The 24,770-nt window shown below is 41.0% G+C and overlaps 1 protein-coding gene across 1 annotated transcript in view; it reads right to left on the bottom strand.

Moving 5' to 3' along the window:
- kif6 (kinesin family member 6) overlaps nt 1-24,770 on the bottom strand; it is a 77,874-nt gene that overhangs the window by 20,017 nt on the left and 33,087 nt on the right. The window contains exons 14-15 of the mRNA XM_086146843.1: nt 18,456-18,558; nt 17,962-18,017 (exon numbers count right to left, since the gene is read on the bottom strand). Coding sequence (XP_086002969.1) covers nt 17,962-18,017; nt 18,456-18,558 — 159 coding nt within the window. The remainder of the gene's footprint in view (nt 1-17,961; nt 18,018-18,455; nt 18,559-24,770) is intronic.

Raw genomic sequence — 24,770 nt, 5'->3', positions numbered from 1 at the left:
TTTTTTGGTCAACATTCTGTGCCACTTGGACAGACTGAACCTGACCCTGCAGGGTAAGCCAAAAATACTACCTGACCTGGTGCAAAGCGTGTTTGCGTTCGCCAACAAACTGAAGCTGTTCAAGATGCATATTCAGAAGAAAGATATAATGCATTTTCAGCGGGCAAGTCACCAGCACTGTCCTGAATAAGCAAACAGAAAGATATGCAACAATGGTTGAAAACCTGTATGAAAGCTTTATGACCCGGTTCCGTGATCATCAACTGAAAAGGCCACAGATTACATTCTTCGTTGACCCGTTTAATGCGGAGCTGGGGTGTTTGAAAACCCCGCTGGTCACAGATGAGGCTGCACCTGAGTTGGAGATGATCGATCTTTGTGAGGAGGACCAAATGACACCTGCTTTGAAAGAAGGGACCATTGAATTCTGGAAAAGTGTGCCAATGGAAAAGTACCCAAATGTCAAACAGGCTGCGCTTAAGATACTGTCGATGTTTGGGTCAACATACGTCTGCAAGTCTGTTTTCTACCCTGAAACACGTGAAATCAAATAATCGCTCTGTTCTGACAGACACACATGTGAAGGACTTGCTTAGAGTCGCAACAACTGATTATAAACCAGATTTGAAAAGGATTGTTGAGGGCAAGCAATGCCAGAAGTTCCACTAAGCAACATGCATGGTAAGGGGAAAAATGCTTTTATAAATTATAGGGTTTTACTATCAAAGTGCACACTTTTATAATAATTAAAAATCATATATTTTACATTGAAAGCAAATTATTTTTAATAATTTAAAATTTTAAAACTTTAGAATGAGGAATTTATTCACTACAGGGACCCCTGAATGGAACAACCAAAAGGAAAAGAAGATCTAGCAAATACAATCCTTTTCAGTATTATAAATTTGCAAGTAGGTGTCTTAAAACAGGGTTAAATGTGTCTCCTCACCAGGTAATATAATTGATGCCATTACTTAGTGACAGCAAGAGACCACTGTATGATAAGCAGCTTTGAATTGCACGGTTCAGTGTCTGGGTTGCAGGGCAACAGGACCGACAGAGCAAGTGAGGGCCTCCTGATAGGGAACATGTAAATCTAAATCTAAATACCAGGTTTTAGTTATGTTTCTCACTAAAAATGCATTTAGAGCTGGCAAATAGCATGCTTGTCTGCGGGACTGCTCTACTTTGTCAATGATAATCTCTGCATTCTGTCTAAAAAGACAACATCAGCCTGCTGTACTCAGCAAAACCTTGACCAGACAATAGTCCTGCTACCTCCATGTTTTACTCTTATCATGGTACACTGCCATTTAAAATAATGGGAGTTTTTTTTTATTCATGCTAAGTCACTGCCAGAGTGATAAGTTTCAAGTCTTAGTTAAGGCTCGAATGCTGTCCCTAGTCTGTGCTGACTGAAGAGGGTAATAGAAGACAATATACTCAAATGAAGAGAAACATGCCTTTGCATATCACATCACTGCATTGAAATATATACACAGAACTGCATTACATTTAACTACTGCCACATAACTCTTCTGGCTTAGGCAAAAAGATTAAAAAGAAATGCTCTATACAGCCAGTTAACCACCATTTATTCATTTGGAGAAATATCTACAGAGAAACAGTTTTACACACTAAAACTGATCCAAGAAAACATGTCAAATTATAATATTATTATTATCTAAAAAGTAAATAACAAAACCAGTGCTTGTCAAGAAAAAGAGGTTGAATGGGCCTGATTACCTAATGCCCCAATAGACATTAAATCAGGTGTGACAAACTAATTTTAGCTCAAGGGCCACGTGGAGGAAAATCTATTCTCTAGTGGGCCTGATAGGTAAAATAATGGCATATTAACTTTTGTTAAGGAACCTATTGTTTATTACATTCCTAAAACATGGTATCATTCAGCTTTTCAGACCAGATTAAATTCTGGGCCTTGAGTTTGACACTGCTGCATTAGATGATCAATAGAAAGACAGATCATTTACACCCTTGCATGTAAGGGTAAGGGTCAGATTTAAAAACAGCTTTTTCCCAATAGCTATACGAACTCTGAATCAATCACTGTTTTGATGTATCCTGTCTGCTAATCATGATTTTCTGTCTGTATCGTTGACAATGGAACTGATACAGGAGAGATCTGAGCATTATGTGCTGTACTGAAAACCAATTCCACCAACGCTGTTGTGTGGCCTTAGAGTAAAGATTCAGATTCTGATTCCTATTCTGAAACAACAAAACAGCTGAGGCTTACTGAGAAAAAATAGCAGCCTAAAACAAAGGACTTAGAGAAAAAATACAGTTGACAAGTGTTAAGGCCTATTCTTTTAATATAAATGCTCAAGGGGAAAAAACAACTGCCCTACTTCATGTTGCTGGTGAAAATATCAAAATTACCACTGCAGATGATAGATGTTTTCAGATACTTTGGGACCCATTTAATAACAGGAATAGAGTCAGAGTTAACAGAACAACAAAGTAAAGCTTATTATATGTCAAAAAATTATCTGTGGCACTCCTGATGACTGTTAATCAGTCAGTTAAAATAACCATCAGTCTTTTTGCTTGTTAGCAGAGTAAGTCGGTATAAAATGATTTTGACATTGGAGCAACACAGATCTTTGAACCTTTTTCAGTTTATCCTTGCAAACTCACATTGAAAAAAATAATCTCCAGTCACAAGTTTAGCTATAGGATTATTACAAAGATTAGATGAAAATAAAAATTGGGTCAAGTTTTGCTATTGCACCAGAAAAGGGACACCATGACATCTGTGCATGAGGCACACCCAAGTGTGCGTGATTTAAAAAAAAAACATACTTACTTTAAAGCAATAGAAATCATTATTGGCTGTAAAGTGCTTTATTTTAGGTAGTTAACTTGAAAGAGATATATATCTCTAGAATTAAAGGGTACAAGTTGTTCAAGTACCACAAGGGAGGCAATACTGGCACAAGGGAGGCAATACAACACATTGTGAAGTTAGAGAGATAGATTATAATGGTTCCAGGGAACATGATTCAGAATAATGGATGCAATGTTATCAGTGCATAAAAGACATCTGAAGTTATATTAACAGTGACATGGAAATTCTACTCAGTGCATCACATGTAAATGGTCTCAATAAATAACATTTACTTTCTTACAAAGTCCTAAAAATGAACTGTACTGACTTAAATAAAGTGTGTGGGCTTCAGTGTAAATTAGAAAAAAATTAGAAATTGCTTAATCAAGAGATTAATTTTGTCAACTGCCTCTCCTGTAGGAATAATGCTTTGGAAAAAGTGTGCTGGTCTTTGTTTGTCTCTTATCCCCAAGATGGGAATTGATTTTCTTGTTTTTAAAGTTAAATTAATCCAATTGTGAAATTCTAAAGGCCTGTGCAAATATATAAGATAGGTTTTTTGAGTGGCCAGTAACACAGTAAAATGCTAAAACAGTAGTTAAAGGAAAGGGAGACGATTCAAGATTTCAATCAAAGGAAATGGCTGATGTTTTAGATACAAGGATAATTACAAGATGGAATGCAACATGAGTGATATAGTGAGATCATCTGTGGTGAGTTTCCATTTCCATTTCCTCGGGCTTCAGACATATACAGACCCTACGATTCATGGATGTCTCTAAACAACGCTACTGCCAATCTTCAACATTTAAAGATGATCCCCTCTGATGGGATTTAATAATCTAAAGGCAACATAGCAAATGTTTAGGGTAGCTACTAATACCTGAGATCCCACAGGCAAATGGCAACCATGAGGAGGCAGCACTAAAGTAAGCCACGGCCAAATATCTTCAGAGAGTGTGGTAGATCCTGAAAAGAAAGTTGAATGGCAAGAAATAGGGTCTGGGCAATAAAGATCAGCCTGTGATCAGATATCCCACTGGTATGATATCCTGGCCACCAAAATAAATGTAACCCACCAATATCAAGATAAGAAAAGTTCCTTACAATGCATGTAGGAGGTCACCCAACGTCTAGTAGCAGGCCAGGAAGCTGCAGGCTAGTGAGCATCAGTGCCACTATCCAGTAGAAAACAGCAAGCCTCCAGAGTACATCAGGAAGTTGGGACCCAGCAATGATCTGCTGAGTGAATACCTCAAGCAGCAGAACTGTAGTAAGGAGCCAGAAGGGGTATTGGACAGACAAGCCCCAGCATTGCATGCACCATGAACAGCTTGAAGGTGTGGCTGACAAAATAAAAAAAAAGGCAGGTAAGGCTGAGCTGAAAAAACGCAGTGGCATTGATCATGGCCACCCAAGAGCAAAAATTGAACATATGACTGATTGAGGCTGGGTCTACCACATCAGACAAGACCCAAGGTGCAGGGTATACAAAGATGCGCCTGAGTCAATACCAAATATAACGGTGTGGGTTTAAGCTGCTGGCAGGAAAAGAGTGTGGGTAATGGCTCCTTCCCTGGCTTTGGACACGTGTAATATTGAACCCCAAAAATGAATATATATATATATATATATATATATTCATTTTTTTCTACCTATATATATATGTATATGTATATATATATATATATATAGGTAGAAGACATTATAGGTAGAAGACATTACCTATATATATATATAGGTAACTTCTACCTAAGTTACCCTATGTTCCTGTCTTTTTTGGAAAAAAAGTGTTCACTCCGGCCATTTCCATCCATTTTGCAAAATTGACCACCATCTGTCCCTCTGCACTCCTATCCTGGATACCAAATCTGCCCATCATCTCTTCATCCCCTCTATTGCCTGCACCAACATGTCCATTAAAGTCTGCACCAATTACCACTCTCATCTCTGGGGATATTCTGCATCACTTCATCTTGCTCATTCCAAAACTTCTCCTCTTCCTCAAACTCACAGGTATTTTAATTGGCTGGATTCTAACCCAGTTGTCTGTTAGTGTTCTTTCTATATTCATACCTATGTACTCTGTATATATTATAACTGTTATTTCCATTACTCACATGAAGACAGCCAGACATGTTTTCCATCTTTGAGCACAGTTGTCATTGAACAGGAATATATCCTCCCTGAACGTAAATTTCAATGGGCACAGATGTCTTTGAACAGGAATGTATCCTCCCTGAATGTAAATTGTTAATGGGCACAAATATCTTTGGACAGGAACCTATCCTCCCCATGTATATCATCCTTGGACAATATAGCATATGCATGAACTATACTATCCAATGAAAGTTGTTATGTAAATAAACACACACACAATAAAAAAGCAGAGCAACGAGGAATTCAGTGGGTTTCTCTGGATCTTGCCTCCAAAGAGCACGCTGAGTCTCCACCTCTGCAGAGCTAAAAGAGTAGTCGCTTGTGTGTGTTATTTCTTATGATAACTTCAGTCTCCTCTTTGCAGGTTTTAACTTAGACCAGCATGAATTAGAATTACTCCCCAACACTGTCATTAGTGGGAGGTGGTGTACAGCCTGGACCAGTTTCCTGTCATTCACAGGACCCCGAATACAGTAGACATACAAAAAATACCTCTGACATTCACATGTCTAGGCAATACCAGGTCTCCCAAAAATCTGCCACTTTTTTGGATTGTGAGAGGAAACCATGACCCCTATGCCAGCGAGCTGCCCATACAGCAATTTTTGTGAAAGGTAAATAAAGAAGAATGATAAGTGTATTTTGGTATTTATAAGGGTAACAACTGAAGGCTAACCACTTCACAGCATCTAACAGCAAAGTGAAAGGAACAAACATGTCAGTTACGTACCTACTAATTTTACGTAAAATTTGTCAAACAAACAAGTATACAAAATACAGGGAAGTTCACAAAAGTTGCAAATAAAGCAAGCTATGCTGAGTTTTGATAACAGTTAAACTAGATCAGGCTACCTGTAGAAAACAAACAAACAAGTTAAAGAATGCTTTATCTCAATGCAATCTTTGATGAGACCTGAATAAACTAGTGTGCCAAAATACCAAGATACAGTTGTGCATGCATACACAACAAATGAGAACCCCCAATTGGGGCATTCTTGGAGGTTATTCTGATAACTCAGCATCAGTTAACTTTGAGTTTTGACCAAATACAGTGTAGTGTTCTTTCACTGACACAGAGGTCAGTGGGAGAAATGGCCCTTTTTTTAAGCATAAGAATAACTTTATTTATCCCGAGGAAATTGTTGTCCCAGAGTTTCAAGTAAAACACAACAATAATAAATAATAGTAGGAAACTGTATAAACAGAAAAAAAAGGGGGGGGATAAGAAATACAAATACAACTATCAAGCAGGGGTCGGGAACCTATGGCTCGCGAGCCAGATGTGGCTCTTTTGATGACAGCCTCTGGCTCTTTGAAAATTTCTTAACAGAAAAATTAATCAATCATTTTACTAATAATGTTACTTTAGTAAAAAAAATTACAGGAAAAGCCATCACAATAAAAAAAAATCCACACACATTTTAATCTTAAGATATTTTCACCCGCAACTTTTCGCGCTGGCACGCAACAAAGAGCCAATCCTTTCTGTACTCCGGTGTGAGGGAGGGTCCAATACCCAAAAAGTCTAATTTTATTGGATAATTTACAACAGCCTGCACACGTCACTTTGAGGCCAAGAAGTAATATTCCCTCGTTTTTGGTTAGCTTGTTTATGCAGCGTGAACCCTTCTAACCAAGAAGATGACGAAAAGAAAAAATAATGAGGATTACCGTATGTTTCAGCAAATGCAGCCTCAGGGCGGCACTGGCCCGTGCCTCTCCAAGCCTGCCTTGGGAGGGCACGGAGCAGTGTCTCCCTGTGCCGGTCCCAAGCCCAGATAAATGCAGAGGGTTGCGTCAGGAAGGGCATCCAGCGTAAAACTTTTGCCAAAACCAAATATGCGAGACAACCAAAACTATACCATACCGGATCGGTCGCGGACCGGGTTAACAACGACCGCCATTGGTACTGATGACCTACAGGGTACTAATGGAAATTGGGCTACTGTGGGTCGAAGAACAAGAAGAGGAGGAGTGCGTGTTCGGAAACAGAGAGAGAGGAGGAAAGGAAAGAGCCTGGGACTGAGAGTAGGGACTTTGAATGTTGGGACTATGACAGGAAAAGGTAGAGAGTTGGTGGACATGATGCAGAGAAGGAAGGTGGATATACTGTGTGTCCAGGAGACCAGGTGGAAAGGTAGTAAGGCTAGAAGCTTAGGAGCAGGCTTTAAGTTGTACTATTATGGTACTGACAAGAAGAGAAATGGAGTAGGAGTTATCTTGAAGGAGGAGTTTGTTAGGAACGTCCTAGAGGTGAAAAGAATGTCAGATAGACTTATGAGTCTGAAACTGGAAATCGAAGGTGTGATGCTCAATGTTGTTAGTGGCTATGCCCCGCAGGTGGGATGTGAATCTGAGGAGAAGGAGAAGTTCTGGAATGAGTTAGATGAAGTGATGCAGAATATTCCCAGAAATGAGAGAGTGGTCATTGGTGCAACTTCAATGGACATGTCGGTGAAGGCAATAGAGGGGATGAAGAAGTGATGGGCAGATTTGGTATCCAGGATAGGAATGCAGAGGGACAGATGGTGGTAGATTTTGCAAAAAGGATGGAAATGGCTGTAGTGAACACCTTTTTCCAGAAAAGACAGGAACATAGGGTAACTTATAAGAGCGGAGGTCGGAGCACGCAGGTAGACTACATCTTGTATAGACGAGGTAACCTGAAAGAGATCAGTGACTGCAAAGTAGTTGTAGGTGAGAGTGTAGCCAGACAGCATAGGATGGTGGTTTGTAGGATGACTCTGGTGACAAGGAAGATGAAGAGGACAAAGGCAGCGCAGAGGACAAAATGGTGGAAGCTGAAAAGGGAGGAGTGTTGCATGGTTTTCAGGGAGGAGTTGAGAAAGGGTCTGGGTGGTCAGGGAGAGCTTCCAGATGATTGGACAACTACAGCTAGTGTTATCAGGGAGACAGGTAGAAGAGTACTTGGTGTGTCATCTGGGAGGAAAGTAAATAAGGAGACTTGGTGGTGGAATGAGGAAGTGCAGGAGTATATACAGAGAAAAAGGTTAGCGAAGAAGAAGTGGGATACTGAGAGGACTGAAGAGAACAGACAGGAGTTCAGGGAGGTGCGGCGAAAGGTAAAGATAGAGGTAGCAAAGGCAAAACAAAGGGCTTATGATGACTTGTATGCTCGGTTGGATAGTAAGGAGGGTGAGAATGATCTATACAGGTTGGCGAAACAGAGAGATAAAGATGGAAAGGATCTACAACAGGTCCGGGTGATAAAGGACAGAGAGGGAAATGTATTGACAGATGCTAGAAGAGTGATGGGAAGATGGAAAGAGTACTTTGAAGAACTGATGAATGTGGAAAATGAAAGAGAGGCAAGGGTAGAAGAGGTGACTATTGTAGACCACAAAGTAGCACAAATTAGTAAAAGTGAAGTGAGGAAGGCATTGAAGAGGATGAAGAGTGGAAAAGCAGTTGGTCCTGATGATATACCTGTGGAGGTGTGGAAGTGTCTAGGAGAGGCAGCCGTAGATTTTCTGACTCGATTATTCAACAGGATCTTAGAGAGTGAGAAGATGCCTGAAGAATGGAGACAAAGTGTGATGGTGCCTATTTTTAAGAATAAAGGGGATGTGCAGAATTGTGGCAACTACAGAGGGATAAAGTTGATGAGCCATACAATGAAGTTATTGGAAAGAGTAGTGGAAACTAGACTGAGAGCAGAAGTCAGCATTTGTGAACAGCAGTATGGCTTCATGCCTAGGAAGAGTACTACAGATGCAGTATTTGCGTTGAGAATGCTAATAGAAAAGTACAGAGAAGGCCAGAGGGAGTTGCATTGCGTTTTTGTAGACCTAGAAAAAGCATATGACAGGGTGCCAAGAGAGGAGCTCTGGTATTGTATGAGGAAGTCTGGAGTGGCAGGGAAGTATGTTAGACTGGTGCAGGACATGTATGCTAGCTGTGAGACACTGGTACGGTGTGCTGTAGGGGTAACAGAGAAGTTCAAGGTGGAGGTGGGACTCCATCAGGAATCAGCTCTGAGCCCCTTCTTGTTCGCAATGGTGATGGACAGGCTGACAGATGAGGTTAGACAGGAATCCCCATGGACCATGATGTTTGCGGATGACATTGTGATCTGTAGTGAGAGCAGACAACAGGTAGAGGAAAATCTAGAGAGGTGGAGGTATGCTCTGGAAAGGAGAGGAATGAAAGTTAGTCGCAGCAAGACAGAATATATGTGTGTGAACGAGAGGAACTCGGGTGGAGCAGTGAGGCTACAGGGAATGGAGATCAAGAAGCTGGAGGATTTCAGGTACTTAGGGTCAACAGTCCAGAGCAACGGAGAGTGCGGAAAAGAGGTGAAGAGACGGGTCCAAGCAGGTTGGAATGGGTGGAGAAAAGTGACAGGGGTACTATGTGATAGAAGACTATCGGCCAGAATAAAAGGAAAGGTGTACAAGACAGTGGTGAGACCAGCGATGATGTATGGACTAGAAACTGTTACAATGACCAAAAGACAGCAGGCAGAACTAGAGGTTGGAGAGATGAAGATGTTGAGGTTCTCTTTGGGAGTGACCAGGATGGAGAGGATCAGGAATGAGTCTATCAGAGGGACGGCACATGTTCGATGTTTTGGAGAGAAGGTCAGAGAAGCCAGACTGAGATGGTTCGGTCATGTACAGAGAAGAGATAGTGAATATATTGGTAGACGGATGCTGGAATTGGAGCTGCCAGGCAATAGGTCTCGAGGAAGACCAAAGAGAAGATTTATGGACGTAGTGAGAGAGGATATGAAGGTAGCTGGTGTGAGAGAGGAAGATACAGAGAATAGGGTTAGATGGAGAAAGTTGACTCGCTGTGGCGACCCCTGACGGGAAAAGCCGAAAGAAGAAGAAGAAGAAGACCGTATGTTTCAGCAGGAATGGACAGAAGAATTCGCCTTCGTGGAGAGAGCGGGTTGTGCAGTGTGTCTTTTATGCAATGATTAAATTTCATCGATGAAACGTTCAAATATAAAGCGACACTTTGACACACGCCATCCCACATTTGCAGAGAAATATCCAGCGGGAGATGACAGAAAGAAGGCCTGTCAAGAACTAGTGTCCAGAGTGCAGGCTAGTCAGCAGCAGCTCCGTGTCTGGGCCAAACAAGGTGATTACAATTCGGCTAGCTTTGCTGGTTCTTTAACAATTGTGAGAAGCGGGAAGCCGTTTACAGATGGCGAATACGCCAAATCATTCATGCTTGATGTGGCCAACGAGCTTTTTGACAACTTTAAGGATAAAGACAAGATAATCAAACAGATAAAAGATATGCCTTTCTCAGCAAGAACTGTACATGATTGTACCATTATGATGTCAAATCAAGTGGAGAAACAACAGGTGAATGACATAAATGCAGCAAAGTATTTCAGTAGTTTTCGGACATGTGGGTAAATAAGCAGAGCTGCCAAGTAAACACAAATGGACAGAAAAAAACTTCAGCCTGCAGACCAGCTGCTTGTTATAATATTGACAATGGACAGTCGTTCTCGCACCTAGAAAACATTAAGACGAACCTGCGGTCACGTTTAGTAGCATTATAATTAAGAAGCACTTTTCTTGTTATTAAGTTACTTTGTTATAGCAAAGTATGTTGTTCAAAATAAATTCAGTCTTATTGTACTCTAAAATTGTTGGTCTTTCTCTTCCATTTAGCTGTTTTTGGTATTAAAATATACATATGGCTCTCTTAGGATCAGATTTTAAAATATGTGGGTTTTTTGGCTCTCTCAGTCAAAAAGGTTCCCGACCCCTGCTATAAAGTGTCAAAGTCACGGCTATACAGTGTTTTAAGGTCTTAAGACCAAAGATATCGAGATTCCCTGCAGCTGAAGGGAGGGGAAATAAAAGTCTGATAGCCTCAGGTAGGACAGACCTCCTTTAAAACAGCTTTGATCCTGGAAAGGAATTTCAATAGAATCTACTAAAGAACAAAACAAACCAGCTATGAGGAAAGCATAATTGCATTTCATTTGACAATAAAAGAATAAGCAACAGACAGCGGTCAAAGATTCAAGGCAGTGTATACAATGTGGAGGGAGGAACTAAGTCTATAAACCAGTGTACATCATGGAATCAATGCCTGAATAAATTCTGCTATTGCTTTTCCTCTTTAGATACCATTATACCGAAAGAACAATGCAATTGTTCTAAAGTAGGAGCATGTCTGAGGAATACCCTAGTTGCTGAGATATTTACACATTTTTTCGAATGGTCTTGAAGTTTAATGCCAACAACCAAAATACGACCAGACTTCTAAATTCATCCCATTTAAGAACTCAATAATTGTGGGCAATGTATAGGTGAAGGTTCTCAGTCATTCAAGCCATGGTCATTTGTCGCCAAACCTTACTGAGGCAACTGGACCTAATTTTTCTCATTCAAGATGTTTCCGTCTTGATTTGAGAGACTTCTCATCTGATAAAACTTCAGGTCTGTAGAGGACCCTTCTTAGAATTGAAAATGCCTCTTGAATGACAGATAAAAAGTCTTCAGGGAGATAAAGGTGCAATGCAGCCTCAGGATGGCACTGGCCGGTAACAATGGTTGGTAACAATGACCTACAGGGTACCAGTGGAAATTGGGCTATTGTGGGTCAAAGAAGAAGAAGATGAGGAGGAAGTGTTCGGAAGCTGAGAGAGGAGGAAATAAAAGAGCCTGGGATTGAGAGTCGGCACTTTGGATAATAGGACTTTGACAGGAAAAGGTAGAGAGTTGGTCGACATGATGCAGAGAAGGAAGGTAGATACACTGTGTGTCCAGGAGACCAGGTGGAAAGGTAGTAAGGCTAGAAGCTTAGGAGCAGGCTTTAAGTTGTACTATTATGGTACTGACAAGAAGAGAAATGGCGTAGGAGTTATCTTGAAGGAGGAGTTTGTAAGGAACGTCCGAGAGGTGAAAAGAATGTCAGATAGACTTATGAGTCTGAAATTGGAAAATTGATGGTGTGATGCTCAATGTTGTTAGTGGCTATGCCCCGCAGGTGGGATGTGAATCTGAAGAGAAGGAGAAGTTCTGGAATGAGTTGGATGAAGTGATGCAGAATATTCCCAGAAATGAGACAGTGGTAATTGGTGCAGACTTCAATGGACATGTTGGTGAAGGCAATAGAGGGGATGAAGAAGTGATCGGCAGATTTGGTATCAGAGAAAGGAATGCGGAGGGACAGGTGGTGGTAGATTCAGCAAAAAGGGTGGAAATGGCTGTAGTGAACACTTTTTTCCAGAAAAGACAGGAACATAGGGTAACTTATAAGAGCGGAGGTAGGAGCACACAGGTAGACTACATCTTGTATAGACGAGGTAACCTGAAAGAGATCAGTGACTGTAAACTAGTTGTAGGTGAGAGTGTAGGCAGACAGCATAGGATGGTGGTTTCTAGGATGACTCTTATGACAAGGAAGATCAAGCGGACAAAGGAAGAGCAGAGGACAAAGTGGTGGAAACTGAAAAGGAAGGAGTGTTGCATGGTTTTCAGGGAGGAGTTGAGAAAGGGTCTTTGTAGTCAGGGTGAGCTTCCAGATGATTGAACAACAACTACTAGTGTTATCAGGTAGACAGGTAGAAGAGTACTTGGTGTGTCATCTGGAAGGAAAGTAGATAAGGAGACTTGGTGGTGGAATGAGGAAGTGCAGGAGTATATACAGAGAAAGCGGTTAGCAAAGTTGAAGAGGGATACTGAGAGGACTGAAGAGAACATAAAGGAGTACAGGGAGATACAATGTAAGGTAAAGATAGAGGAAGCAAAGGCAAAACAAAGGGTGTATGATGACCTGTATGCTCGGTTGGATAGTAAGGAGGGTGAGAATGATCTATAAGGTTGGACAAACAGAGAGATAATGATGGAAAGGATTTACAACAGGTCCGGGTGATTTAGGACAGAGAGGGAAATGTATTGACTGGTGCTAAAAGAGCGATGGGAAGATGGAAAGAGTACTTTGAAGAGCTGATGAATGTGGAAAATGAAGAGGCAAGGGTAGAAGACATGACTATTGTAGACTACAAAGTAGCACAAATTAGTAAAAGTAAAGTGAGGAACGCATTGAAGAGGATGAAGAGTGGAAAAGCAGTTGGTCTTGATGATATACCTGTGGAGGTGTGGAAGTGTCTAGGAGAGGCAGCCGTAGATTTTCTGACTCGATTATTCAGAATTTGCCTTGAGAATGCTAAAAGACAAGTATAGAGAAAGCCACAGGGAGCTGCATTATGTTTTTGTAGACCTAGAAAAAGCATATGGTAGGGTCCCAAGAGAGGAACTCAGGTATTGTATGACGAAGTCTGGAGTTGCACAGAAGTATGTTGAAATGGTGCACAACATGTATGCGAGCTGTGAGACAGTGGTATGGTGTGCTGTTGGGGTAACTGAGAAGTTCAAGGTGGAAGTGGGACTCCATTAGGGATTAGCACTGAGCCCCTCCTTGTTTGCAATGGTGATAGACAGATAAGGTTAGACAGGAATCTCCATGGACCATGATGTTTGCAGATGACATTGGTTTCTGTAGAGAGAGCAGAGAACAGGTTGAGGAAAATCTAGAGAGGTGGAGGTATGCTCTGGGAAAGGAATGTAAGTTATTCACAGCAAGACAGAATATATGTGCATGAATGAGAGGAACTCGGGTGCTACAGGGAGTGGGGATCAAGAAGCTGGAGGGTTTCAGGTACTTGGAGTCAAAAGTGCAGAGCAACAGAGAGTGTGGAAAAGAGGTGAAGAGACAGGTCCAAGCAGGTTGGAATGGGTGGAGAAAAGTGTCTGGGGTAATATGTGATAGAAGAATATCGTTCAGAATGAAAGGAAGGTGTACAAGACACAGGTGAGACCAGCGATGCTGTATGGCCTAGAAACAGTTACAATGACAAAAAGACAGCAGGCAGAACTAGAGGTTGGAGAGATGAAGATGTTGAAGTTCTCTTTGGGAGTGACCAGGATTGATAGGATCAGGAATGAGTCTATAAGATGAACAGCACATGTTAGATGTTTTGGAGAGAAGGTTAGAGAAGCCAGACTGACATGGTTCGGTCATGTACAAAGGAGGGATCGTGAATATATTGGTAGATGGATGCTGGAATTGGAGCTGCCTGGCAAGAAGTCTCGCGGAAGACCAAAGACAAGATTCATGGATGTAGTGAGAGAGGATATGAAGGTAGTTGTTGTAAGAGAGGAGGATACAGAGAATAGAGTTAGATGGAGAAAGTTGATTTGCTGTGGTCACCCCTGAAGGGAAAAGCCAAAAGAAGAAGAGGAGATAAAGGTGCAGTTGAACAAGGTAAGTTCTACCAATGATTGTGTTTGGGTAATAGTGCTTCTCTGTACCTAGTGTCTGCAACACTGTTATGCGCTCCTAAAGGAGCCGGTTAAAAATGTGATTGTTTTACCCGGCTCCGGCACATAACAGTGTTGCAAAATCTGACTGCTTAGGTTACCGGTACGCTGGCCCCAGAGTTGCCACAGTGTAAAATGCAGGCAGAAATACCCGTTGGCTATAATTCAGGATTTTGTGTGTAGCTAGTAAATAACAACGGGCCAGACTATTTGAAAAAAACAATTATAAAAAATAATTTGAAAAAAAAAAATCTCAATTCTCATCCAAGAGTTAAAATTATAGTATCAATAAACATATTCATTTATATACAAACCCCAATCCAATGAAGTTGGGACATTGTGTAAAACGTAAATCAAAACAGAGTACAATCATTTTAAAATAATTTACGACAAATATTCGGTTTGAACTCACGACCGAGACAAGGTATTTAATGCTCACACTGATAAATCTTAATCTTTGCAAATATTCACTCATTTTGAATTTGATCCTTGCACCACATTCTAAAAAAGCTGGGACACAGGAATTTTCCCACTCTGTTACATCATATTTCCTTTTAACAAGTCTGAATAAGTGTTTTGGAAATTAGGACACTAATTGTTTAAGCTATGAAAGTGGGATTCTTTCCCGTGTCCTTTGTCTTGCTGAAATAAGCTGGGACATCCGTGAAAAGGACACCACTTGGATGGCAGCATATGTTCTTCCATAACCTGTATTTATATTGTATATATACAAACGCCAATTCCAATGAAGTTGGGATGTTGTGTGAAATGTAAATAAAAACATAAGACAATCATTTGCAAGTCATTTTCAACCAGTATTCAGTTGAATACACTACAACGATAAGATATTTAATGTTCAAACTGATAAAAGTGGAATGGTTTTTGGAAATATTCACTCATTTTGAATTTGACACCTGCGACACGTTCCTAAAAAGCTGGAGCTGGGGCATTTTTACCAATGTGTCACATTACTTTTCCTTTTAACAACACTCAAAAAGCATTTTGGAACTGAGGACACTAATTAAGCTTTGTAAGTGGAATTTTTTCCCATTTTATTTCCCATTATGTACAACTTCAGTTGCTCAACAGCCTGGGGTCTCCATTGTCATATTTTGCGCTTCATCATGCCCCTCACATTTTCAATAGGAGGTAAGTCTGGACTGCAGCCAGGCCAGTCTAGTACCTGCACTCTTAGTACGAAGCCATGCTGTTTTAATGTGTGCAGAATGTGGCTTGGCATTGTCCTTCTGAAATAACCGGGGATGTCCCTGAAAAAGATGCTAGTTCGATAGCAGCATATGTTCTTCCAAAATCTGTATGTATCGTTCAGCATTAATGGTACCTTCTCAGATATGCAAGTTCCCCACGCGATGGGCACTAACACAGCCCAATACCATCACAGACGCTGGGTTTTGAACTCAACAATAACAATCTGGTTGGTCCCAATTGCATGTTGAGAAATGTTAAACTTTTGGACTATTGCTTATGTCGCTGTTCACAAAGTGATGAACCTTGCCCCATCCCTGCTTGTGAAACACGCAGCCTTTCGGAGATACTCCTTTCACACCTATTGAGGACACTCAACTGCTTCCAATTCACCTGTGGAATATTCCAAACATGTGTTTTTTGCGCATTCCTCAACTGCCCCAGTCTTTTGTTGCCCCTGTCCCTGTTTTTCTGGAATGTGTTACAGGCATCAAATTCAAAATGAATGAATATTTGCAAAAACCTCCATTCTCAGAATGCCCAAGCGTCAGGTCTTCCACAACACCAACAGCAGGTGAAGTGGCCTCCAGCCAGCAAAGGGAGCTAGTGGTGGCAATTTGATGATGTTGATGGTATCCTGGAAGTTACCATAATGCTATAAACCAGTATTCCAAGAACTGCAGGGCATAAAATATCTCACAGCTGCATCAGGAACTTAGCATCTTGAAAAGGCAGTTATAGGAGGGATGAGAAGCCAGGATTGACAGTGCTATGCAATGTCCTTAGGAAGAAGTATCTGACCTTCTGTTGAGCAGAGTGGCACAGGAGACGGACAAAAGAGAGAACAAAGAAACATGCTGCTGTATCAGAAGCGCAGTGGCCACCTCACATGCTCAAAAGAGGACTATCTTCACAACATCAACAGTGATGCAGCACAGGAGGAGGACCTAGGACCCAAAGCTAAGATCTGATCAATCGACTGGTGCCAACAACTGTCTTTATGACCAGAGTACTAAGTTAGAGAGAAATCCAAACTGTTGTCAAGGCTGCCAGAACCAGCTCAGCACCTGGACCCAATGGTGTACTTTACCTGGTGTACAAGAGGTGCCCAAAGCTCTTGCAGTCTGTGGATGATCCTTATGGTCATCTGTAAGAGGGGGAAGCTTGCCAAACAAGGATATCCATGGAAGGGGTGTGGGTTCAAAAGTAGGATAAGTCAACCACCATTAAAGAGATCAGGACAATCTTACTGCTTAATGTCGGGGTGAAGATATTTTTCAGTATCCTTTCCTATCATCTGCCAAACTATCTCCTAAAGAATCTGAGGTTCACTTCTGGCAGTTACATCTGAATGGCAACAACTGTTGAGTGGGATTATCACTGGATGTACCATTTTAGTAATACTCTTCGCCCTGGCCATGAACATGCTGGTCAAGTCTGCCAAGCCAGAATGCAGAGACCCAAAACCAAGTCCAGAATCTGTCAGCTCTCCATCAAAGAATTCATGGATGATCTGACCAAAAAAACAGTGTTAGTCCCTGAATACAGATGGATTCACCATGGCTTGGAGAGACTGATCACCACTCAAATGCACTTCAAGCCAGAAAAATTCAGGTCTCTGATTCTGGAAGGTGATCGACTGATTCCACTTCTCTCTAGGAGGTACCTGTATTCCAGTAGTTACAGAGAAACCTGTGAAAACCCTTGCAGAGAGAGCTTTACCATGGTTGTGGATCAGGACGGACAAACAATAGGTGACGGCTGATCACTCCCGGTCAAGTGAGAGGGTCTGAAGTTGAATAACCTGTAACTCCCCATGACCCCGGGTAATATCACTGATGATGTGTCCAAGGAACTGCATATATACTACTATATACTACATAAACATATATACATATATAAACATGTGTAGATATATACACATACATATTTATACACATGTGTATACATATGTGAATATGCATATATATATATGCGTGTGTGTGTGTGTGTGTGTGTGTGTGTGTGTGTGTATATACAGTGTCTATCAGAAGTATTCACCCCCTTGGATGTTTTACGCTTTTAGTGCTTTCATAAATCAATCATAGTTTTTTCCAATAATTTTTTGTGTTTAAAAAGACAAATTTTATTGACCATGATTAATTTATGAAAGCACTAAAAGGGTACATTGTAATCACACTTCCTGATCAGCAGTGCTGAGAAGCTACAGAACAGTGTTGTCTAAATGGATTACAAACTATAGCCCAGCAAGTCAGAATCAACAGAAAATATAAATTGTAAGAATAAATGAATATATGAGTTATTAAGATATTAGAGAACGCATGTTTAATTGAAATTTTCAATGTGTACCTGAGTCGCATTAAAACAATAGATTCTACATGATTGCTTCACCATTTACACCATTTCACCAGTTACCAGAAAACTTACTGATTTTGTTTCTCATTTCATGTAGCTGCACCCCAAGTTTCCTGGCCTCTGCTGACCTTTGGAAAAGAAAGAAATTACTAATCAGACTGACAGTGATGATCCATTAGCAAGAATGGTGGCCTAATAAATTATTGGCATCAGCCGTGACGAGTTTAACAAGAATAAAGGAAAAAAACTAACTTTTATAGGTATTTCTGATGTAGAAAAACTCACTCCCTAAAAAAATAAAATTAACGTTTGTTTTAGCACCTTAATTTGAAAAACGTTACCAAGCGTGAAATGTTTCTAGATGGCTTTTTTATTTTAACATTTAAACACATCATATGCATGATACCCTAATTTTATTATTTCCTGACTTTTTCTCACTGCTTTAAAGTAAAATAAAAAGCAAAACAAAAAGTTCCTATGTGTCAGTACATGTATGTGTACTTTGTCTTCATATATTGGGTTTTCTATTTGTTGGAAGAAAACATCTAGTGGGAGCTAAAATAAACCTCAGTTTGAGCAGGCTCTTGTTCTCATCAATGGCGGGTTGTTCCTCATTATCCCTAATGAATGTCTCAAAAGCCTCTTGCTTTTCCATGGACAGGAGTAGACCTGAAACGAAATGGAAGACCCTGTGTTTTCCACTAATATATGGCATACGGCACTACACAACACACAATACACTACAAGTGTTGTTTTAACCAAAACGCAACTATCATCTAAGCAAGCCAATATCAAATATACATATACATATACACACACACACACACACACACACACACACACACACACACACACACACACACACACACACACACACACACACACACACACACACACACACACACACATATATATACAAACCCCAATTCCAATCAAGTTGGGATGTTGTGTAAAATGTAAATAAATACGATTTGCAAATCACTTTCAACCTGTGTTTAGTTGAATTAATTCCAAAGACAATATATTTAATTTTCAAACTGATAAAAGTTATTGTTTTTTTGCAAATAATTTTGAATGTGATGTCTGCATCACATTCCATAATAGCTGGCAACAAAAGACTGGGGAAGTTGAGGAATGCTCAAAAAACACCTGTTTCGAATATTTGACTGGTAAAGGAGCATCCACAAAAGGCTTCATCGGTCACAAGCAAGGATGGGGCAAGATTCACCACTTTGTAAAGAACTGCGTAAGCAAATACTCCCAACAGTTTTACATTTATCCACAAGAAATTGCAAGGAATTTAGGGATTTTATCATCTACGGTCAAAAATATTGTCAAAAGATTTAGAGAATCTGGAGAAATCCCTCAAACAGTTCTAGATTAAAATCCGGCATCTTTGAGTAAAGGATATTGTCACTTTGGCTCAGGAACACTTCAGTAAACCATTGTCAGTGAATACAGTTTGTTGCTGGCTCTACAAATGCAAGTTAAAACTGTACCATGCAAAGTGAAAGCCATACATAAGTAACACCCAGAAACGCCACCGGCTTCATTGGGCCTGAGCTCACCTGAGGTGGACTGATGCGAAGTGGAAAAGTGTGCTGTGGACTGATGAGTCTACATTTCAAATTTTTGGGGGAAATAATTTACATAATGTCCTCCAGACCACAGAGGAAAAGGGCCATCTAGATTGTTATCAATGCTAAGTTTAAAAGCCAGTGTCTGTGATGGTATGGGGGTGGGTTAGTGCTCATTGCATGGGGAACTTGCATATCTGTGAAGGCATCATTAATACTGAAAGATACAAGAACATATGCTGCCATCCAACTGGGATCCTTTTCAGGGTCATCCCTGCTAATGGAATGTGTTGCAGGTGTCAAATTCAAAATGAGTGAATATTTCCAAAAACCATTAAGATTTTATAAGTTTGAACATTAAATATCTTATCTTTGTAGTGTATTCAAAAGGATACACTGAATAAATAATTATATTCTGTTTTTATTTACATTTCATACAACATACCAACTTCATTGGAATTGGGGTTTGTATATATACATGATATATATACAGGTTATGGAAGAACATATGCTGCCATCCAAGTGGTGTCCTTTTTCAGGGATGTTCCTGCTTAATCCAGCAAGACAACGGACAAATTGGAAAGTATTCCGCTTTAAAAGCTAAAACAATTAGTGTCCTAATTTCCAAAACATTTGTCCCAGCCTTTTTAGAATGTGTTGCAGGGATCAAATTCAAAATGTGAATATTTACAAAGATTCAGATTATCAGTTTGAACATTTAATATCTTTTCTTCGGCGTGAGTTCAACCTCATATTGTTTGTAAATTATTTTTGAATTATTGTATTCTGTTTTTATTTACGTTTTACACAATGTCCCAACTTCATTGGACTGAGGTTTGTACATATATTAATATGTTTATCAATACTATAAATTCAACTCTAGGATGAGAAATGAGAATTTTTTATTACATTATGACTTTGTTCTTTAACTTGCAAACATGGGATATAATTGACATTTATGCAAGTACATAGTAGATTGTAGTTTGAAGAAGTAATAACTTAAAACGAGAATCATTTTATGTTAAATGGTCAAGGATGAAGAGTGGAAAGGCAATTGGTCCTTAAGATACACCTGTGGAGGTATGGAAGTGTATGGGAGAGGCAGCCATGAAGTTTCTTGTTAGATTATCCATCGGGATCTTCGAGAGTAAGAAGTTTTTTGAGGAATGGAAAAGTGTGATGGTGCCCATTTTTAAGAATATGGGAGATGTACTGTATTAATGCAGCCACAGGGCGGCACTGGCCTATGTCTCTCCAAGCCTGCCTTGGGGGGGCACGGAGCAGTGTCTCCCTGTGCCGGTCCCAAACCCGGATAAATGCAGATGGTTGCGTCAGGAGGGGCATCCGGCGTAAAACTTTTGCCAAAACCAAACATGCGAGTCAACCAAAACTATACCATACCGGATCGGTCCATACCGGGTTAACAACGACTGCCATTGGTACTGATGACCTACAGGGTACTAATGGAAATTGGGCTACTGTGGGTCTAAGAACAAGAACAAGAAGAAGAGGAGGAGTGCGTGTTCGGAAGCAGAGAGAGAGGAGGAAAGGAAAGATTCTGGGGCTGAGAGTAGGGACTTTGAATATTGGGACTATGACAGGAAAAGGTAGTTGGTCGACATGATGCAGAGAAGGAAGGTGGATATACTGTGTGTCCAGGAGACCAGGTGGAAAGGTAGTAAGGCTAGTAAGGTAGTAAGGTAGTAAGGCTAGAAACTTAGGAGTACTGACATGTACTATTATGGTACTGACAAGAAGAGAAATGGAGTAGGAGTTATCTTGAGGGAGGAATTCGTAAGCAACGTTCTAGAAGTGAAAAGAATGTCAGATAGACTTATGAGTCTGAAACTGGAAATTGAAGGTGTGATGCTCAATGTTGTTAGTGACTATGCCCCACAGGTGGGATGTGAATCTGAAGAGAAGGGGAAGTTCTGGAATGAGTTAGATGAAGTGATGCAGAATATTCCCAGAAATGAGAGAGTGATAATTGGTGCAGACTTCAATGGACATGTTGGTGAAGGCAATAGAGGGGATAAGGAGTGATGGGCAGATTTGGTATCCAGGATAGGAACGTAGAGGGACAGATGGTGGTAGATTTTGCAAAAAGGATGGAAATGGCTATAGTGAATACCTTTTTCCAGAAAAAACAAGAACATAGGGTAGCTTATAAGAGCGGAGGTCGGAGCACGCAGGTAGACTACATCTTGTATAGACGAGATAACCTGAAAGAGATCAGTGACTGCAAAGTAGTTGTAGGTGAGAGTGTAGCCAGACAGCATAGGATGGTGGTTTCTAGGATGACTCTGGTGACAAGGAAGATGAAGAGGACAAAGGCAGAACAGAGGACAAAATGGTGGAAGCTGAAAAGGGAGGAATGTTGCATGGTTTTCAGGGAGGAGTTGAGAAAGGGTCTGGGTGGTCAGGGTGAGCTTCCAGATGATTGGACAACTACAGCTAGTGTTATCAGGGATACAGGTAGAAGAGTAATTGGTGTGTCATTTGGAAGGAAAGTAAATAAGGAGACTTGGTGGTGGAATGAGGAAGTGCAGGAGTATATACAGAGAAAAAGGTTAGCGAAGAAGAAGTGGGATACTGAGAGGACTGAAGAGAAATGACAAGAGTTCAGGGAGATGCGGCGAATGGTAAAGATAGAGGTAGCAAAGGCAAAACAAAGGGCTTATGATGACTTGTATGCTCGGTTGGATAGTAAGGAGGGTGAGAATGATCTATACAGGTTGGCGAAACAGAGAGATAAAGATGGAAAGGATGTCCAACAGGTCTGGGTGATTAAGGACAGAGAGGGAAATGTATTGACTGATGCTAGAAGAGTAACGGGAAGATGGAAAGAGTACGTTGAAGAGCTGATGAATGTGGAAAATGAAAGAGAGGCAAGGGTAGAAGAGGTGACTATTGTAGACCACAAAGTTGCAAAAATTAGTAAAAGTGAAGTGAGGAAGGCATTGAAGAGGATGAAGAGTGGAAAGGCAGTTGGTCCTGATGATATACCTGTGGAGGTGTGGAAGTGTCTAGGAGAGACAGCGGTAGATTTTCTGACTGGATTATTCAACAGGATCTTAGAGAGTGAGAAGATGCCTGAAGAATGGAGACAAAGTGTGATGGCGCCTATTTTTAAGAATAAAGGGGATGTGCAGAATTGTGGCAACTATAGAGGGATAAAGTTGATGAGTCATACAATACAGTTATGGGAAAGAGTAGTGGAAACTAGACTGAGAGCAGCAGTCAGCATTTGTGAACAACAGTATGGCTTTACGCCTGGAAAGAGTACTACAGATGCAGTATTTGCATTGAGAATGCTAATAGAAAAGTACAGAGAAGGCCAGAGGGAGATGCATTGTGTTTTTGTAGACCTTGAAAAGGCCTATGACAGAATGCCAAGAGAGGGGCTCTGGTATTGTATGAGGAAGTCTGGAGTGGCAGAGAAGTATGTTAGACTGGTGCAGGACATGTATGTAAGCTGTGAGACACTGGTACGGTGTGCTGTAGGGGTAACAGAGAAGTTCAAGGTGGAGGTGGGACTCCATCAGGGATCAGCTCTGAGCACCTTCTTGTTCGCAATGGTGATGGATAGGCTGACAGATGAGGTTAGACAGGAATCCCCATGGACCATGATATTTGCAGATGACATTGTGATCTGTAGTGAGAGCAGACAACAGGTAGAGGAAAATCTAGAGAGGTGGAGGTATGCTCTGGAAAGGAGATGAATGAAAGTTAGTCGCAGCAAGACAGAATATATGTGTGTGAATGAGGGGAACTCGGGTGGAATGGTGAGGCTACAGGGAGTGGAGATGAAGAAGCTGGAGGAATTTCAGGTACTTAGGGTCAACAGTCCAGCGCAACGGAGAGTGCGGAAAAGAGGTGAAGAGACGGGTCCAAGCAGGTTGGAATGGGTGGAGAAAAGTGACAGGGGTACTATGTGATAGAAGACTTTCAGCCAGACTAAAAGGAAAGGTGTACAAGACAGTGGTGAGACCAGTGATGATGTATGGACTAGAAACTGTTACAATGACAAAAAGACAGCAGGCAGAACTAGAGGTTGGAGAGATGAAGATGTTGAGGTTCTCTTTGGGAGTGACCAGGATGGATAGGATCAGGAATGAGTCTATCAGAGGGACGGCACATGTTCGATGTTTTGGAGAGAAGGTCAGAGAAGCCAGACTGAGATGGTTCGGTCATGTACAGAGAAGGGATAGTGAATATATTGGTAGACGGATGCTGGAATTGGAGCTGCCAGGCAAGAGGTCTCGAGGAAGACCAAAGAGAAGATTTGTGGACGTAGTGAGAGAGGATATGAAGGTAGTTGGTGTGAGAGAGTAAGATATAGATAATAGGGTCGGATGGAGAAAGTTGACTCGCTGTGGCGACCCCTGACGGGAAAAGCCGAAAAAAGAAGAAGAAGAAGAAGAAGAAGAAGAAGAAGAAGGAGATGTGCTATATTGCAGTAACTATACAGCAATGGGCAATACAATGAAGCTATGGGACAGATGAGGTTAAATAATTTCCATAATGTTTGCAGATGACATTGTGGTCTGTAGTAAATGCAGATAGCAGGTGGAGGAAGGCAGAGAGGTATGCCCTGGATAGGACAGGAATGACGTTCTGCCTCAGCATGACAGAATACATGTGTGTGAATGAGAGGGACCCATGTGGAACCATGAGGCTACAGGGAGTGGAGATAAAGAAAGTTGAAGATTGTAATAACTTACAGTCCACAGTCCAGAGCTTGAAATATGTGGAAAAGAGATGCAGAAACATATTTAAGCAGGTTGGAACAGGTGTAGAAATGTGTCGGGGTGCAATGCGATAGAAGACTATCAGCCAGAATGAAAGGAAAGGTGTTGTGTGACCAGCAATGTTGTATGATTTAGAGACAGTCGCATTTAAGAGAAGACGCAAGCAGAGTGGCAGGCAGCAGAGATAAAGATGTTTAGCTTCTCTGGGAGAGACAAGGATCAGTAATGAATAGGATCAGAAATGAGTCTATCAGAGGGACAGCAAATGTTCGATGTTCTGGAGATAAGATCAGAGAAGCCAGACTGGGATGGTTTGGTCATGTCGAGGAGGGATAGGAAATTCATTGGTAAGAGGATGCTAAGGATGGAAATGCCAGACAGGAGGTCTCGACAAAGACCAAAGAGAAGATTAATGGATGTAGTGAAAGAGGACATGAAGCTAGTTGGTGTGAGAGAAGAGTATACAGAGAATAGGGTTAGATGGAGGAGGTTGATTCATCATGGCTACACCTGAGGGGAAAGACTGAAAGTGAAAGAAGTGAGGACTTTCATA

The sequence above is a fragment of the Fistularia commersonii genome, chromosome 1 (genome assembly GCF_037954325.1).
Source record: "Fistularia commersonii isolate RoL2024-O1a breed Wild chromosome 1, RoL_Fcom_v1.0, whole genome shotgun sequence".
Taxonomy (NCBI): Eukaryota; Metazoa; Chordata; class Actinopteri; order Syngnathiformes; family Fistulariidae; genus Fistularia; species Fistularia commersonii.
The sequence above is the reverse complement of the archived record's forward strand: the minus strand, read 5'-3'. Positions and strand labels throughout refer to the sequence as shown.